Here is an 18,834-nt window from a genome sequence, read left to right as displayed (position 1 = left end):
AGGATGTGCTCAGTTATTAAGCCTTTATTATCACATACTGCAACAAGTTTATCGTCAGCCCAATCAGGAGCAGGATTGTTCCATATGTTACACTCAGTAGAGACTGTGCCTTACACCTGCACTAGAGAACAGACCCTAAATGACCAACTTCCTACTTTATATTCATTTCACTTGAAGATAATTTTATAGAACTTTCAAGGAAAGAAAAAGAGGAAAAAACAACAACAACAAAGAAAAGGCTGTGAAAATGGATCCCTTCAATGCAAAGACTGAACAGAGAACATTTTTATAGCTCAGTGGCAACTCATTGTTTGAAAGAAGTTATAATGAAAATGCCAACAGCCCACTCACTTCAATAGCACTAGAAATTACTGTTGTTATAATAATAATACAGACTAGACTAATAGCTATTCAAACAAAAAGTTCCTGATAGATAGTGGAGGATAATTTGTATTCTTTGGACATAGAGTATGTAGAAAACATGACAGTCTACAATAAAATCCAACTTTCTACACTAATGAGTGAAGCAACTCACTTGAAAAAAAAAAGATGAAAAGACAGTTTAGAAAGCATAATTTCTTGAAGATTTCCAAATAAGCCAAAGCACTTAACTAGTAAAAAAAAAAAAAGAAGAAGACATTTTGGGAATTCAAATGCAAAGCCAATGTAACATCCCAATAGAGATTATAGATTAATATCTTCAACGTTTAACTCTAGACATATTTATAACAAAATGATTTAATTCACAAAAACTTAAAAATGGAAACCAGCTACCTTACCTTATCCCGAGTTTTCACCATTATACAGATCACTAAGGACACAGGGTTAGAAACCAGTCATCTATTAGACCCAACAGGAGGAAAGAGTTTTTTTCAGGAATTTAAAAAATATGTTACTCTAGATTCATGTCACTGAGTAAGTATGCAATTCAGGCCAGTGTCCTACAGTACCTCTCACATGTACGGCCTATAAAACAAAAGCTGATTTTAGCATGCCAGTCTTAAGGCATTGCAAGGTCTGAAGTGCCTTCTGAATCAGAAAACAATACTATGTAAAGTTAGTATGAAGGTTGTGGCAAGTATATTTTCACAGTACACAAATTCTTTGAAACTACACCCTCCATTTGGTAACTGTCAGAGTCAAAACACTCGAGTTCATTTTAACACCATATGTAAGTTAGCTTACTATAAATGACCCAATAGTTCACTGGGGATAATACCCTAACTACCATAGAATCTTACAAATTAGATCATCTGGTCAGTGGTTCATATTAAATTTATCTGGGATTCTAAACAATGTATTCATGCCTGGGCTCAACCTAGACTATTATTGACTATTGTGTATTAGCTCAATACACACCTGCTCAACTGAACTAAATGGGCTAATTGTTTTCTTCTGTTCTAGACATTAGCCTTTCTCGTTACTATCATATGTCCTCCCCTCAACAGAAATACACACACATTTTGTCATCCAGTGGTTCTCATTTCTCCTGAGAGTTTCCAAAGCCATTATACCATCATATTAGAAACACTTAATGTTTCCAGGCTGCTGAAAGGAAATGACAATAATGCCTTTCTTATCATCGGGAGAGCCTGGTGGGCTGTCGTCTGTGGGGTCACACAGAGTCGGACACGACTGAAGTGACTTAGCAGCACAGAGAACAACAGAAGGTAATACAATTTAGTAAGAGAACTCTGGGCCTTCCAGTTTGTCCCTCCATCCTAACAATAAAGAAGCTGAATGGGCTGAAAAATAAACAACTCTTCTTGAATCCTTAAGAGAGGGGAGGGCAAAGGACAAGCTTGGTCCCCAACACTAGACAGGCAGACAAGCAAATGCAAGAAGTCACCACTTATAGCAGAGACTCACCAGCAGAAACTACTGCAAGATCCAGTGCCAGGGCAGAAAGACCTGCACTTAGCTGATAATTCGGGCTTCCCAGGTGGCTCAGTGGTAGAGAATCCACCTCCCTACACAAGAGATGCAGGCTTGATCCCTGGGTAGGAAAGATAACCTGAAGTAGGCAATGGCAACCCACTCCAATATTCTTACCTGGGAAACTCCACTGGCAGAGGAGCCTGGTGGGCTGCAGTTCATGGAGACACAAAGAGAGTTGGACACAACTGAGTGACTGAGCACATTTGACAAATTGCTGGTGGCTCACTGTTGACAACCCTAAGAGTTAAAAAAAACTCGAGGAGCCCAGTCACTGGGGTAACCCCATCATATTTTAAAAACTTACTTTAGGAAGCTCAACCAGATTCCCACAGAATTATGGGAGAAAAATTCCTCTTGGCTTCATGCAGAGGGAGGGCAAGAGGCATTCCGCTCTTAACAATGCCTGCCCTCAGAGGAAACTAGTCAACCAGCATACAACCTGCTAGGGTATTAGCAGAGCCTAGCTGACCTGGGGAAGAAAAATACTCAACTCCAGTCCTCTATAGCCATTCTGTTCCACCTTAGCAGGGATAAAGAAACCTTATGAATGTGTATGCATGTACCTACACACACACACACATTTGTGAAGTTTATCATCCAGAGCAAAAGCTCACTAAAAAATGAGATCTAATCATAGGGCTGGAAGAAGCACAAGCTGGAATCAAGATTGCCGGGAGAAATACCAATAACCTCAGATATGCAGATGACACCACCCTTATGGCAGAAAGTGAAGAAGAACTAAAAAGCCTGTTGATGAAAGTGAAAGAGGAGAGTGAAAAAGTTGGCTTAAAGCTCAACATTCAGAAAATGAAGATCATGGCATCTGGTCCCATCACTTCATGGGAAATAGATGGGGAAACAGTGGAAACAGTGTCAGACTATTTTTGGGGGGGCTCCAAAATCACTGCAGATGGTGACTGCAGTCATGAAATCAAAAGACTCTTACTCCTTGGAAGAAAAGTTATGACCAACCTAGATAGTATATTAAAAAGCAGAGACATTACTTTGCCAACAAAGGTCCGTCTAGTCAAGGCTATGGTTTTTCCAGTGGTCATGTACTGATGTGAGAGTTGGACTATAAAGAAAGCTGAGCGCCGAAGAATTGATGCTTTTGAACTGTGGTGTTGGAGAAGACTCTTGAGAGTCACTTGGACTGCAAGGAGATCCAACCAGGCCATTCTGAAGGAGATCAGCCCTGGGATTTCTTTGGAAGGAATGATGCTAAAGCTGAAACTCCAGTACTTTGGCCACCTCACGCAAAGAGTTGACTCATTGGAAAAGACTTTGATGCTGGGAGGGATTGGGGGCAGGAGGAGAAGGGGACGACAGAGGATGAGATGGCTGGATGGCATCACCAACTCGATGGACATGAGTTTGAGTGAACTCCGGGAGTTGGTGATGGACAGGGAGGCCTGGCATGCTGCAATTCATGGGGGTCGCAAAAGTCGGACACGACTGAACTGAACTGAACTGAATTGTAGGACTATAGAATATTTCCCCTCCCTCCCCTCCTCACAACTGCACTGAAGGCCTATTTACAGCACTTCCCTTCACCCAGTGCATTACACTTGACTACCCAAGAAAAAAATTGCAAGACCTACCACAAGGCTATTGAACCTCACAGTGTCTTAGTTTGCTCATTTATAAAATGGGGAAAATAATAGTATTAATTTTATAGAATTTTTATTCACACTGTATGTGTTAATATACATAAAGTATGCTTAGAACTCTTTTACATTAAAAAAGGTATAGTGACCACTAGTCATTAGTGCTATTGTTGTCATTATTATTGCAACAAGAGGGAATTCTGTCCAAATCAGCTGGAAACAGAGCTAGGAGAACAAAAGTAGGTGGGACTTGAAAGCCTTCACAAAGAAGGCTCCTACTGAGCTAAAGCTGTGGCAGAAAGGGGTGCCCTGTAGGGACAGAGGGCACACAACACGTGGGCCACCACGAAAGATGAGATCAGAGAAGCAGGCCGGTACTGAACATGGATCCTCAGGTTCACAAACACTTCCATTCCAACCAAGAAATGTGGATCAGTATGGTCGAAGGAAGACACAGGAAGACTTTAGCAAGGGATTATGTAATTAACTGCATTTGAACTTTCCTGTGGTGGGAAGGGAACAGGAAGACAAATTCTGGAGGTGACAAGACTGGTTAGAAGGTGATCTCAGATGTCAGGCGACAGCTGATTGGAGAGTAGAGAGTGACAGAGATGGAGAGAGGAAGAAATGCACTGAGAGCTAGTCAGAGGATAAAACGAAGAGTATCTGATGACTAAAGAGGTATGGAGTGGGGCAAGAGAAAGGAAACGAATAGAGAATATACCAAGATGCCCGTCTTGAGTATAGCATGGTAGATGGATTGGATGGTTATGTCATGAGTCAATAAGGATATTGAACACTTGAACAACACTACCAATGACTTGGACTTAATTGGCATTTGTAGAACATCCCAGCCCAAAAAGTAGAATACACTTTCTTTTCAGTTTTACACCGAACATCTCTCAAGATAGACCACTTTTGGGGCCATAAAATAATTCTTAATAAATTAAAAATGATTTAAGTCATACAAACTATTTCCTCTTGCTGTTTAGTTGCTAAGTTGTATCTGACTCTTTTGTGACTCCATGGACTATAGTCCACCAGGCTCCTCTGTCCATGGGATTATCCTAGGCAAGAATACTAGAGTGGGTTGCCATTTCCTTCTCCAGGGGATCCTCCTGACCTAGGAACTGAACCCATGTCTCCTGCATTGGTAGGCAGATTCTTTACTACTGAGCCACCAGGGAGGCCCCATTTTCTCTTATGATACAGAGTTAAATTATAAATTAAAAACAAATGTATCTGGGAAATCCCAAATACCTGGAAACTGAATAATGCACCTCTAAATAACCCATAAAAAGGAAGTGAAAGTGAAATCAGAAAATATTCTGAATTAATTTAAAATAAAAATACCAAATAAACATACCAAAATTTGGAGGCAGGCAGCAAAAGTAGTACTTAGAAAATTAAAGTGCTAAATGTCTATATTAGGAAGAGTTATCAAATCAATGAGCAAGTATTCTATCTTAGGAAACTAGAAAATTAAGAGCAAATTAAATTCAAAATCATAAGAAGAAAGGATGTAATAGACTAGTTCCAGGTATGTTTGTTGTAAGCATTTTTGTTGTAAACATTTTTGCCATATGACTAACTGGTCATAAGGCAACTCTGCGACAAAGATAATATAATTGGTTGACAGTTTCTGGTTTGGCTGTTTCGTTTTAACTGGTTGAGATGTGTTAAGCTTTTCTAACACATCAGCAACTGTTAATGATGACCCTGTCCAGCTGACAAATGATGCTGATTTGCCCCAAGAGTTGCTTCCTATTTTGAAACACACTACATTGGAGGAGAAAGAGGCTGAGGATCTCAAAGGTAAAGAGTTGAAACCACATTTCCCCTAGAAATTTGGAATGTCTGCCAACAGACATGTGACAATATACCAAGAACAAGCAACAGTTCAGAGGCTTTCACGATACAATATAAACCTCAGGTACACCAAACAGGCATCCTATTGTTTGGAAACTGATATCACTCCTAACGAAGGAAGAAATTTTAATGAAAAAAGAAAAAGTGTGATGCCAAACAAGGGGACAAATCAACAAATATATATATATACACACACACACACACACACACACATATATACACACACACATACATACATGAATATAATGAACAAAAGAATGCAAGCAAGTGCTTAGGGACAGCTCACAACATAAAATCAGTTATTTGCATTGTATGGTCATGAGTCTACTACACACATTTTATTTTTCATTATTTCATGTTTTATGGCAAGGGTACCTTATGGCCAATTAGTTATGAGGCAAAATGATTGTGGCAAAGATGCTTAAGGCAAAAATACTAGACACAAACCAGACCAGAGCTGAAATCAATGAAATGGGAAACAGAAAAATAACAGAGAGAACCAGTGAAGCCAATTGCTGGTTCTACGAAAAGATCAACAAAATTCATAAAAGTTACAGGCATATCTTATTATTGTACTTCACTTTATTGTGCTTTGCAGATACTGTTTTTTTTTTTTTTACAAATAGAAGGTTTATGGCAACCCTATGTCAAACAATTCATTCGGTGCCATTTTTCCAACACCATTTGCTCATTTCATGCATCTGTGTCACATTTTGATAATTCTCTTAATATTTCCAATTTTTCCATTATTATTAGATTTGTCTGGTGATCTGTAATCAGTGACCTTTGATGTTACTACTGTGACTTACTGAAGGCTTAGATGATACCATTTTTTAGCAGTAAAATAATTAAGGTTTGATTAAGATATGAACACTTTTTTAAACACAATGCTAATGCACACTTAACAGCCTATAGTGTTATATAAACATAACTTTTATATACACTGGGGAACTAAAGACTTTGTGTGACTTGCTTTATCACAGTGGTCTGGACCAAACCTGCAATGTCTCCAAGGAATGCCTATAGTTAGGCTGACCAGAAATAAACAAGTCACAGATTGTCAACTGCAGAAATGAGAGAGATGACACTGCATATTCTATACACAAAATAGCAAAGCTCCCTCGAATGAAATGCATAACCAAAAAGACATGTATTTACTAAAGAAGTTGAATTTGTAATTTTAAAAAATCTTGGAGTTGAATTTGTAATTTTAAAAAAATCTTCCTACAAAGGAAATTCCAGGCCTAGATAGTTTTCCTGGTAAATTCTACAAAATACTTCATGAGGAAATAACAGTAATGATTTCTTTCAGAAAATTTAAGACAACAGTTCTCAATTCATTTTTTGAGTGTTAAACTATTACCAAACCCAGACAAAGACATTACCAAAACATAACAATAAAAAGGACAATATATCATTATTAACTGGGGTTTATCTCAGGAAAGCAAGATTAACATCTGAAAACCAATGTAATTCACCATATTAACGAAAAAGAAGAAGTATAAAATCATTTCAGTTGATTTAGGAAGGGCATTTAACAAAATCTAACATCCAACTTATGCAGGAGAACTATACAAAAAAAGTCTTAATGACTCGAATAACCCTGATGGTATGGTCACTCACCTAGAGCCAGACATCCTGGAATGTGAAGACATCTTGGCCTTAGGAAGCATTACTACAGACAAAGCTGGTGGAGCTGACAGAATTCCAACTGAACTATTAAAATTTAAAACACTAAAAGATGATGTTGTTAAAGTGTTGTACTACATATGTGAGCAAATTTGGAAAACTCAGCAGTGCCCACGGGACTGGAAAAGGTCAGTTTTTATCCCAATCTCAAGAAAGACAATGCCTAACAATGTTCAAATTACCATACAATTTCACTCATTTCACATGCTAGCAAGGTTATGCTCAAAATTTTTCAAACTAGTATTCAGCAGTACATGAACCATGAACTTCCAGATGTGCAAGCTGGATTTTGAAGAGGCAGACAAACCAGAGAACAAATTGCCAACATTCATTGGATCATCAAGAAAGCAAAGGAATTCCAGGAAAACATCTATTTTTCTTTCATTGACTATGTAAAAGCCTTTGACTGTGTGGACCACTACAAACTGTGTGAAATTCTTAAGAGAGACTGGAATACCAGACCACGTTACCTGTCTCCTGGGGAACCTGTATGTGGGTGAAGAGGCAATAGTTAGAACCAGACATGGAACAACAGACTGGTTCAAAATTGGGAAAGAAGTATGTCAAGGCTATATATTATCCCCCTACTTATTTAACTTATATGCAGACTGCATCATGTGAAATGCCACCTGGTTGAATCACAAGCTGGAATTAAGATTGCCAGGAGAAATGTCATCAGCTTCAAATATGCAGATGACATCAGTCTAAAGGCAGAAAGGGAAGAGGAACTAAAGAGCCCCTTGATGAGGGTGAAAGAGGAGAGAAAGTAAAAAAGCTGGCTTAAAATTCAACATTCAAAAACTGAAGATCATAGCATCTAGCTCCAACACTTCATGGCAAATAGAAGAGGAATAAGTGGAAGCAGTGACAGATTTTATTTTCTTGGGCTCCAAAATCACTGCAGACAGTCTGCAGCCATGAAATTAAATGACAACTGCTCCTTGGAAGAAAAGCTCTGACATAATGTATTAAAAAGCAGAGATATTAATTTGCCAACAAGGTCCATATAGTAAAAGCTATGATTTTTCCAGTAGTCATGTATGGATGTGAGAGCTGGACCATGAAGAATGCTGAGGGCTGAAGAATTGGTGTTTTTGAATTGAATTGTGGTATTGGAGAAAACTCTGGAGAGTCCTGTGGATAGGATATCAAACCAGTCAATCCTTAATATTCACTGGAAGGACGGATGCTAAAGCTCTAATACTTTGGCTAGAAAGTATTAGAGCCTAATACTTTTCACTGGAAAAGATCCTGGTGCTGAGAAAGACTGAAGGCAAAGAAGAAGGAAGTGGCAGAGGATGAGATGGTTGGATAGCATTACTGACTTGATAGACATGAATCTGAGGAAACTCCAAGGGAGTACAGAGGAGTCTGGCAGGCTACAATCCATGGGGTCTAAAAGAGTCAGACATGACTTAGTAACTGAACTGCAACAACAAACAACAACATCAAACATTCATTACTGATAAAAACTTTCAGCAAACCAGGACTAGAAGGAAATGTCCTCAGCCTCATAAAGCACATCTACAAAAACTGCAGATAACCCAATATCTAACGGTAAAGGACTTCATGCTTTCTTCCTAAGATAAAAAATAAAGCAAGGATTGGGATTTCCCTGGTGGTCCAGTGGCTAAGACTCTGCCTTCCAATGCAGGGGGCACAGGTTCAATCCATTATCAGGAAAGTAAGATCCCACATGCCACACAGTGCAGTAAATAAATAAATAGATAGAGAAATAAAGCAGGGATGCACATTTTTTTAAAACTACCTCCACTCAACACATGTTGAAGCTGAAACTCCAATACTTTGGCCACCTGACGCGAAGAGCTGACTCATTTGGAAAGACCCTGATGCTGGGAAAGATTGAGGGCAGGAGGAGAAGGGGACGACAGAGGATGAGTTGGCTGGATGGCATCACCGACTCAATGGACATGGATTTGGGTGGACTCTGGGAGTTGGTGATGGACAGGGGAGGCCTGGCGTGCTGCGATTCATGGGGTCGCAGAGTCGGACACGACTGAGTGACTGAACTGAGCTGAACTGATTCAACACGTGGAAGAAGACATAGAAGGCAGCCACGTGGCAAAGGAAGAAAAGCTTGTTTATTCATTTATAACCTGATTGTCTTTTTTAAAAAATCTGCTGGGATCTATAGAAAAAAAGCTCCTAAAACTAATGTTCTACAAGGTTTTAGGATAAAAGATCAATTTACAAAAATCCATTTATTTCTATGTATTAGCAATAAACAGTAGAAATTCAAATTTTAAAACTACCATTTATAATTGCATCAAAATGATATATGAAATAATCATAGATAAATATGACACAGTGGATACATATCTTCTGCTCTGACAATGACAAAACTGCTGAGAATCTAAAGACCTAAATAAACAGAGAGACATACTACGAACAGTAGTCAGAAAATTCAACGTTGTTAAAATGCCAGTTCTCCAGTACTGATCTACAAATACAATCCAAATCAAAATACAAGTAAGCTTTTATTGGTGAAATTTTCAAGACATTCTAAAATTTATATGAAATGTGAAGCACCTAAGATAGCCACAACATCTTTGGACAAAAGAAAACACGTGGAGGACTAACACTAATTTCAAGACTTACTAGTAATTGCAAAAATCAAAATATCATTATAATGGTATACAGATGAAGAAAGCGACCAGTAGAACAAAGATACCAGAAACAGAGCTACACAGATACAAATGGTTTTCTACAAAATGCAAAGGCAATCCAGTGAAGAAATGATTTTCAACATATGGTGCTGGTGATAAGAATCCCTGGTCGCATAGTGGATAAGAATCCATCTGCCAGTGCGAGGGACATGGGTTTGATTCCTGATCCAGGAAGATTCTACGTGCAGAGCAACTAAGGCTGTGCACCACAGCTTCTGGGCTCACATGCTGCTATCACTGAAGCCTGCTGCTCTAGGGCCCACGAGCTGCAGCTACTGAACCCCACTTGCCCTGGAGTCCATACACTGCAATAACTGAGCCCGAATGCTGCAACTACTGAAGTCTGTGCTCTGCAACAAGAGAAGACACCACAGTGAGAAGCCTGTGTATTGCGATAAAGAGTAGCCCGTGCTCACCAAAACTAGAGAAAGCCTTTGCAAAGCAATGAAGACTCGGCACAGCCAAATAAATAAATAAAATCATTTTAAAAGAACAAACAAATGATGCTGGAACACACTGAATCCAGAAGCAGAGAAAAAAATCTCTTTAATTATCATATATAAAAATAGCTCAACATCATAAACCTAAATATAAAACTTAAGACTATAAAGCTTCTAGAAGAAAACACAGGGAAACATCTTTGTAACCTTGGGGAAGGCAAGGATTTCTTAGATATTTACAATGCTCATAGTGTGATTCACAAAGGAACAAATTAACAAATTGGGCAACATCAAAAGTAAATACTTCTGCTCTATGAATAACATTATTAAGGTAATAAAAAGGCAAGCCAAAGGGTAGGAGAAAATATATGGAAAGAATCTAATTTATCAAGGATTTGTATCCAAAATATATGAGACTCTCAAAATTCAATGATTAAAAGCACACAACTCATTAAAAAATTTGACAAAATATTAGAACATCAGTGAAGTTATATGTGTGGTAAATAAGCACAGAAAAAGATGCTTAATATCAGTAGCCAGGGAAATGTAAATCAAAATCACAATAAGATACTACACATCTGTTAACCAAATCTAGGAAGACTGACCATACGCAAAACTGGTAAGGATACGCAGCACCTAAAAGTATCTTATACAGCTGGTGGAACTGTAACAGGATAAAGTTACTTAGAAAAACAGTTTGGTAGTCTCTTAAAAAAAATAAACATATATCTAATAATGATCTTTCAGTATTCAGTATTGTAGGGCTTCCCCATGCTCAGATTGTAAAGAATCTGCCTGCAGTGCAGGAGAACGGGGTTCGATCCTTGGGTCAGGAAGATCCCCTAGAGAAAGAAATGGCAACCCACTCCAGTATTCTTGCCTGAGAAATCCCATGGACAGAGGGGCATGGTGGGCTACAATCTATGGGGTCGCAAAGAGTCGGTGACGACTGAGCGACTAACACTTTGACTTTCAGTATTTACCTAAGAAAAACGAAAAGTATGTGTTCCTACAAAGACTTATACTTTAATGTTCACAGCACCTTGTTTGTAACAGCCCCAAACAGTAATAACCTGAAAGCCCCTCAACAGGCTAATGGATAAATTGTGCTATACCCATACCTAGAATAATCAACAACAATAAAAAGAACTTATTTCACTTGGCATTATGTCACTCAAGTTTTTCCATGTTTTTGCATATGGCAGCATTTCCCTCTTTTCAAAGACTGGGTAGTATTGCCCTATGTTATATAACACATTTTAATTTACTCAGTCATCCATTGATGAATATTTAGGTTGCTTCCAAGTCTTGGCTATACTCACATAAGGAATCAAAAATTGTCAAATTCAAAGAAGCAGAGAGTAGGATAGGGGTAGCCAAAGCCTGGGGGAAGGAGGAAATGCAGAAGACGTAATCAAAGGATACACGTTGCAGTCATGGAACATGAATAAGTCCTAGAATTCTACTATACAACACCGAGTTTACAGTTAGTAATACTGTACTATATACTTAAATATTTGCAAAGAAGGTAGACCTTATGTTAATGCTGTTAATCACAAAATAAATAAATAAGATAGGATAGGAGAAAACTTTTAGAAGTGATGGATATGTTTATGGCATAAATTGTGGTAATAGTTTCAAGAATATATACTTATCTCCAAACTCAAGCTGCATGCATTAAACATGTACAGCTTTTTATATATCAATCAAACCACAATAAAGTGCTTTTAAAAAATGATAGAATTATTGTGGCTTCCCTCATAGCTCAGTTGGTAAAGAATCCACCTGCAGTACAGGAGACCCTGGTTCTACTCCTGGGTCGGGAAGATCCCCTGGAGAAGGGAAAGGCTACCCACTCCAGTATTCTTGGGCTTCCCTTATGGCTCAGCTGGTAAAGAATCCACCTGCAATGTGGGAGACCTGGGTTCGATCCCTGGGTTGGGAAGATCCCCTGGAGAAGGGAAAGGCTACCCACTCTAGTATTCTGGCCTGGAGAATTCCATAGACTGTATAGTCCATACGGTCACAAAGAGTCAGATGACTGAGGGACTTTCACTTTCATTTCACTATTGTTAAACAAAGCAACATGGTTTAATCTCAAGATAATTATGTTAAGTGAAAGAAGCCATACAAAAAAGAATATGTACTATATTATGTCCTATATAAAATTCTGAAAAATGTAAACTCATAGTCTGAAAGCAGAACTGTGGTTGCCTGGTGGTGTTGAGGAAGGGTGTGAGGGAGAAGGTTACAAAGGGCATAAGGGAGACTAGGGGTATGGGGAAGAGGTTACAAAGCAGCAAACAAAAACTCTGGGGCTGATCTCATCATCTTGATTGTAACAGTGCTTTCACTGATATGTACATGTGACAAAACTTATCCAATTCAACTGCACTTTCAATATGTGCATTTAATTATATATTGCAACGTTGTTTTTAATGGCATTAGTAATCCACGTAGGAATAGTTTCTGCAGGATACTGCATTACAAATAGGACATAAGGAGGCAGAGACTGAGGGCAGACTACTTTCTTAAGAAGCTCATCAGCTTTAAGAACAGGAAAAGAAGATGAGAGGGAGTGGAAGACTGATATAACCAGACAAAAAGTGGAGTTACATGTGCTTTAAGCTGGGAGGAGCCTGAGCATATTTATAAGCTGTAGAAAAGGAGCCAGTGGAGAGAATGAAATTGAAAATGTAGCGGTCAAGAGCCAACTGACGTAATGTGAGGACGGAATATCCAAGAAAAAGATAAGTCTTGAGTAAGACAAATCTTATGTATACACAAGCAGGCATGTTTTGTGGTTGCGTTGGGAAATGCAGGAGTGGATAGAAGAGTTAGAGTCTGAGTCTGTCATTCTCTTCCTTTTTTGGGAAGAATTAGGTATGAGAAGCGTAGGATACTGAAGAAGGTTGCTGGAACTCTAGAAAAGCCACTGGCTATAGAAATTGATATGTGGTTGGAGTTAGCTGTTCAACTTAGGGGCATTCTTCTGAAACAAGATGGCAGACAATAAGATGCTTTTGTGCAAACAAAGTAGCTACCATTTACACATGTACATGATGGATTATTATCCAACAATCCTTTTCTGCTCTCTGTTTACCCCTAGAAAACTTCACTCATGTGCTAAGCTTTCTGTTGATTCCACTCTTTTCTCCCTTGATTCACAATAGACTTTTAACACTCTTTAAGTTTGTTGGGAGGTATTTCTAACATATGCATGAAAATACAGAATAATTTAATGAACAGCAATTTTGACCATCCACCTCTATTCGATCATTACACTCTACCATATTTACCTCATTAAACAAAACCCTTGAACCAAAGCAGGCTAACTGGACAAGAGAGTTCATCACCAGCAAACATCAACATACTCGCTCACTTGTCACAATTTACTTATTTTGTAAATAATACCCAGAGCAAATACTCTGATAATTTCAGGTATTACTGTGGGTAGATACAAGTGGCCAGCAATGGCCTCTGGAAAACTAGTTGGTAGTTCCCCTGAAGTAAAGTGCTAATATGTTAGAACTGTGTGAATTAGATCATACCCAAAGTCTTGGGTTTGGAAAAAATGCTGTCAACGCATGGATTTTTAATATAAATTATAATTCTGATTCAGAGCACAGATACTATTTTCTTTAGTGTTTGTTAACACTCATTGCCACTTCGGCATTGGTAAATTTGAGGGTGGTTAATAAAAAATATTTTTCTTCACGTCATGTAAAATTTCTGAAGCTGAAAGTATGCAATCAGTTCTAAAGACAAGAGCTTTGGTCTCCAAGAAGTAATAAATCATCTGTTAAATCTAAAACACTGTAATGTGAACAGTACCTGCCAAAACAGACTGTGTGCATCTCCTCTCAGAAGTTCAACTGTGTCCCCTGCCTGAATGTGTAATGGGGGTCCTTCATGAAGAGCGGGGGGCGGCGTTCCACTGTAGCTTCTAATAGCCTGCATCTTTGGTAAACCTGAAAATAAACAACACAACTCTTAGGATTATGAAAATAATAAAGTGTGAAATCCAAATGTATTTCTTAAAAAAAAAAACAACAAAGCCATTAGGAACATTAAAGAGTTTTAATAGCACCAAGCCCAAGGAAACATACGAGGTAACCACAATGGAATGCTTTTCAAGTTTCTCATTATTTGAGATGGTAATAAAATAAGACACATATTTATCCCCTGATTCCTTATACATTTTTCCTCTCCCTCACCATCAATCTCTTTTTAGTTGAAAAAATATTTCTCTTTCAGCTGATGCCTACTTCATAAAAAACACATCAAGTATAGTTTAATGGAAAAGAATCAATTTTTTCATCAATTCTGTCCTTTCTGCCTATTACTTTCCTCTTGGGCATTGGCTGATTTCATCACGAAGGAAGCCCACCCTTTCTGTGTATGTATCACATTGCCCAGTATAAGGCTCATATCTTAAGGTTATCTTTGTAATTCAAAACAAAAACGGTGATGGATGTGCCACTGCAGTCCTTAAGACATTTATATGGAGAAATTCTTCAGGCTCAAATTTAGGCTTGCAAAACGACACAATAAAGGGAATGTGTCTAAGCCAATAGTATCAACAGTACTTGAAATACTGATCCAGGCCTTTTGTTGTGTTTCTTGGAATTTCATTTTTGTGAACAGCAGCTTCAATTGCACCCAGGCCTGACTGCACCGACACGGCTTCCAAATGCACCACATCCCAGTCCCCTTTTCATCTGGAGGTGAAACTGCTCCTGCCAACAAGGCTGATTGTGCAAAACACAGTATCTGTTGCACATTGAAGGATTTAAGCTATTGTTTATTACACTTCAAGACTTTTTATTCTAAAGATTAAACACAAAGACGCTATAACTGGCTGAAATTGTGGCACTCAACAGAGGAGGATGAACGACCGTCATTCAGTTCTAAGTGTCCAGGTTACCTCAAAAGGACCTCTGTGTCTATATGAAATGCTCCAGCAAAAGGTTGAATAAAGTCCCCCAAATCATTTCTTAATAACCACCCAGCAGGGGGTGAGGAGAAAACAAGTGTGGCTATAAACTAAACAGAACTGACAAGTTTTATTCAGCACTTCCTTATCAGCCCAGTCGATCAGAAGACAGAAGGGCTGAAAAGCAATGCACCCTCCACCCCATTTAACAGCTGTAACTGTCGAGACGTGTTTTGAGTTGCCACATCTCCCCTTTGCTTCAGTTCTTGTGCCACAGAACCCCGAAGCGATGACTTTGATCCCACATCTCTCATGGAGTTTCCCCACCAGATGGTAGAAGGCGGTGGCACCCTTAAACAAACAGCAGACATTGTCTTTTCCAAAATGAGAGAACTCTTCTCGGTTAAGTGTTTATCAGACTCACTCTTAACATACTATACCTGAGTGTGTGTGCGTGTGTGTCAGTCACTCAGTTGTGTTCAACTCTGCGGCCACATGCACTGTAGCCCACCAGGCTCCTCTGTCCATGGGATTCTCCAGACAAGAATACTGGCGTGGGTTGCCATTCCCTCCTCCAGGGGATCTTCCCAACCCAGGGATTAAACCCAGGTTTTCTGTATTGCACGCAAATTCTTTATTATCTGAGCCACCAGGGACACCCGTATTTGACTACAGAAAGCTTATTTTACATTTTTTATTAAGATACTGTGGTTAACATAAAATGAGACCTAACCATCCCATGCATACCAAAACAGATTTAGAAGTTTAATAGATGGAAGAGGATGCTAAAATAGAATTTTTCAAATGCAGCATAGTTTGCATGATAATTATTCCATGTTGAGGGGCCAGAGTAAGCCTTGGTGTGCAGTAAGCCTTGGTTTTACTGAGCATTTCTAGGGCAAGAAAGGCATTTTGTTCAGTAGGCTCCCTTGATAATTTTGTTTTTATGTCAATTTTTAAATAAAGGCTGAAGACAAAAAGAAGAGTTTTTAAACCTGAAAGAGCTGATGTGGCCTTAAATACCGGGATCAGTTGAATGACAGGAAGGGCCCTGGCCTTCACTGCAATTGTCTCTGTAGACAAAGATCCACAGGGACAAAAAGAAGCAGTGCCATGTGAGAAATGGTGGGAACAGCAATTCTCTTATTGCCGATGTGCCCAAGTTACTCATTCTCAAGAAGAAATGATTGAAAATGCATAGACTTAAAAAAAATATGGAACACTTCATGAATTTGTGTGTCATAAGAAAAATTAAGTTTGATGACATTTCACCAACCAAATATAGGTTATGGATTAAAATCCAGAATGCCCAGGCTATACAAAAAGACTGTGAAATAGGTATGGAGCAATGTTGAATTATTTATGCTTTTCAATGGACTAAAATGTTGACAACATACGACCTAGTAAAATCATAATATTTAAAACTGAAAATAGTACATATATTAACATACTTCAGTCAAATAATGAGACCTAAGTACTAGTCTTAGGATTTACTTGACTAAGCAGTCTTTGGAATGATGGACTTGGTTTTCATAGTCTTGTTTATTCCTTATTTTTTCATTTACTCTATTTTTTCTGCTATTACTTTCTTCTTGGTTATGAGCTTCATTTGAGGAGTTGATTGAGTAGCACACAAGCACAGAGTATGTTGCTGATCTCATTCCTTAGACAAAAATTGTGTGACCCTTGCCAAGAATATGGTTGAGCCCAGGTAATAGTCAAAGGAGATTGCTACTAGCCTGAATTCAGCCATACCTGATTTGCCAGATATGTTTACTTGACTCATATGCTTTTCAGTGGGATGAGTTATAAATTTATAGTATAATGGAATTTATATTTTTGGTCACTTGTTAGGATCATCTTTGGCTATTTATTTCTCGTTGGCCAGCATATCCCATTTCAGGGTGACCTGTCAAGGCTACAGGGCAATAGAGATTGAAAAGGTGAAAGGAGTGAAGCCAGGGCACAGTGACACCATGAATTCTGACAGTCTGCCCCTCGCCTCTGATGCCTGCACGAGGAGGGGTTCTACAGTACTAGTGGGACGAATGGTTGCTTTCCAAAAGGCCCTTTTGTATTCCTTTCTTTATTAAAAAAACAAGACAGTGACATTGCCAAAAAAGGTGAAAATAATCACATTAACTGATAGATAAAAATGCAATTAAAATAAGAGAGGGAGTGGGTTAAACTTCATGTCCGCACTCAGCCATCAGTATAATTGTTGACATAATCTACTGCCGCAGCAGGCATTCACACCTCGTAAATGAGATCAAGAATGGAGGAGAAACTAGATTTATAGATGTTCATATTTAGAATAGTCATTTAGTGTTAATTTAGTATAGGTTGTCTTCTCCCCTTATAAAATATTCCTGACAGGTTTTAACCTCTGTTTAAAAATGTCCAGGACAGAACATTCACTACCCACGTCCCCGTGACAACTCAGTCATTGTTGCATATAGTTTATTAACAAGCTCTATCTGAAACTTACTCAGAACTTTCTCTAACTTCTCTCCATTGACCTGCCTCTTTCCATCTGGAATTACGCTGAAGAAGGCAAATCTCCTTTTTATAGACTAGACTTTCAAAATTTGTTCAGGCTTAAAATCCCTAGTTTCTTATTTGAAAAAAAAAAGAAATTCTTATTTTCCTTTGGTTATCCACCCTTCGAGGGATTCTGAGATGCAACATGGTATAAAACTACAAAAGCAGAACTGTAATTTCCCTCACTGATATGGACCCATCAGAAATAAGTGGCTAAATGTTATTCTAAAAAAAAACTGATTAAAACATATAAATTCCATTACATGATAAACTTATAACTCACTGCAGAAAGCTGCTTTATTCTTCTCAGGTAAATATGGATGTAATAGTTGTTTACTTTCTATTCTAGAACTGAATTTCTAATGGATATGTTGGTATAATTACAAGGCTGCTTATCAAAATCTGAAAAGTTATATTGAAACTACCTTCAGATATTAAATGCAAAATGATCATATGTAATGCCAACATACACAGTTGAGCAATCATGGGGTTTTCCAAAACTTTATATAATCAATAATCTTTATCCAAGGGGATATCATTAAAATGGCTGAGACAAAATAGATCTCTGTCCAAATGTTTAGTTATTTCAGCTTATTTTATTCCCTTCAACATATGCTTTGCTATATGGCTAACTGTGTCCTTAATATAATACATAACTTGTAGACAATTGTGCCCTTTAACTTTTGTTCATATTGGCAATGGCTGTCTGGGGAGGCCTTACAAATAGCTGTGAAAAGAAGAGAAGCAAAAAGCAAAGGAGAAAAGGAAAGATATAAGCATCTGAATGCAGAGTTCCAAAGAATAGCAAGGAGAGATAAGAAAGCCTTCCTCAGTGATCAATGCAAAGAAATAGAGGAAAACAACAGAATGGGAAAGACTAGAGATCTCTACAAGAAAATTAGAGATACCAAGGGACCATTTCATGCAAAGATGGGCTCAATAAAGGACAGAAATGGTATGGACTTAACAGAAGCAGAAGATATTAAGAAGAGGTGGCAAGAATACACAGAAGAACTGTACAAAAAAGATCTTCACGACCAAGATAATCACGATGGTATGATCACTCATCTAGAGCCAGACATCCTGGAATGTGAAGTCAAGTGGGCCTTAGAAAGCATCACTACGAA

The 18,834-nt window shown here is 38.3% G+C and overlaps 1 protein-coding gene across 1 annotated transcript in view; it reads right to left on the bottom strand.

Annotated features, from left to right (window-relative positions):
- The window catches only part of VAV3 (vav guanine nucleotide exchange factor 3), a 441,372-nt gene that overhangs the window by 75,049 nt on the left and 347,489 nt on the right, over positions 1 to 18,834 (bottom strand). The window contains exon 20 of the mRNA XM_070367578.1: positions 14,065 to 14,201. Coding sequence (XP_070223679.1) covers positions 14,065 to 14,201 — 137 coding nt within the window. The remainder of the gene's footprint in view (positions 1 to 14,064; positions 14,202 to 18,834) is intronic.

The sequence above is a fragment of the Bos mutus genome, chromosome 3, assembly GCF_027580195.1.
Source record: "Bos mutus isolate GX-2022 chromosome 3, NWIPB_WYAK_1.1, whole genome shotgun sequence".
In the NCBI taxonomy this organism is placed as follows: domain Eukaryota; kingdom Metazoa; phylum Chordata; class Mammalia; order Artiodactyla; family Bovidae; genus Bos; species Bos mutus.
The sequence above is the reverse complement of the archived record's forward strand: the minus strand, read 5'-3'. Positions and strand labels throughout refer to the sequence as shown.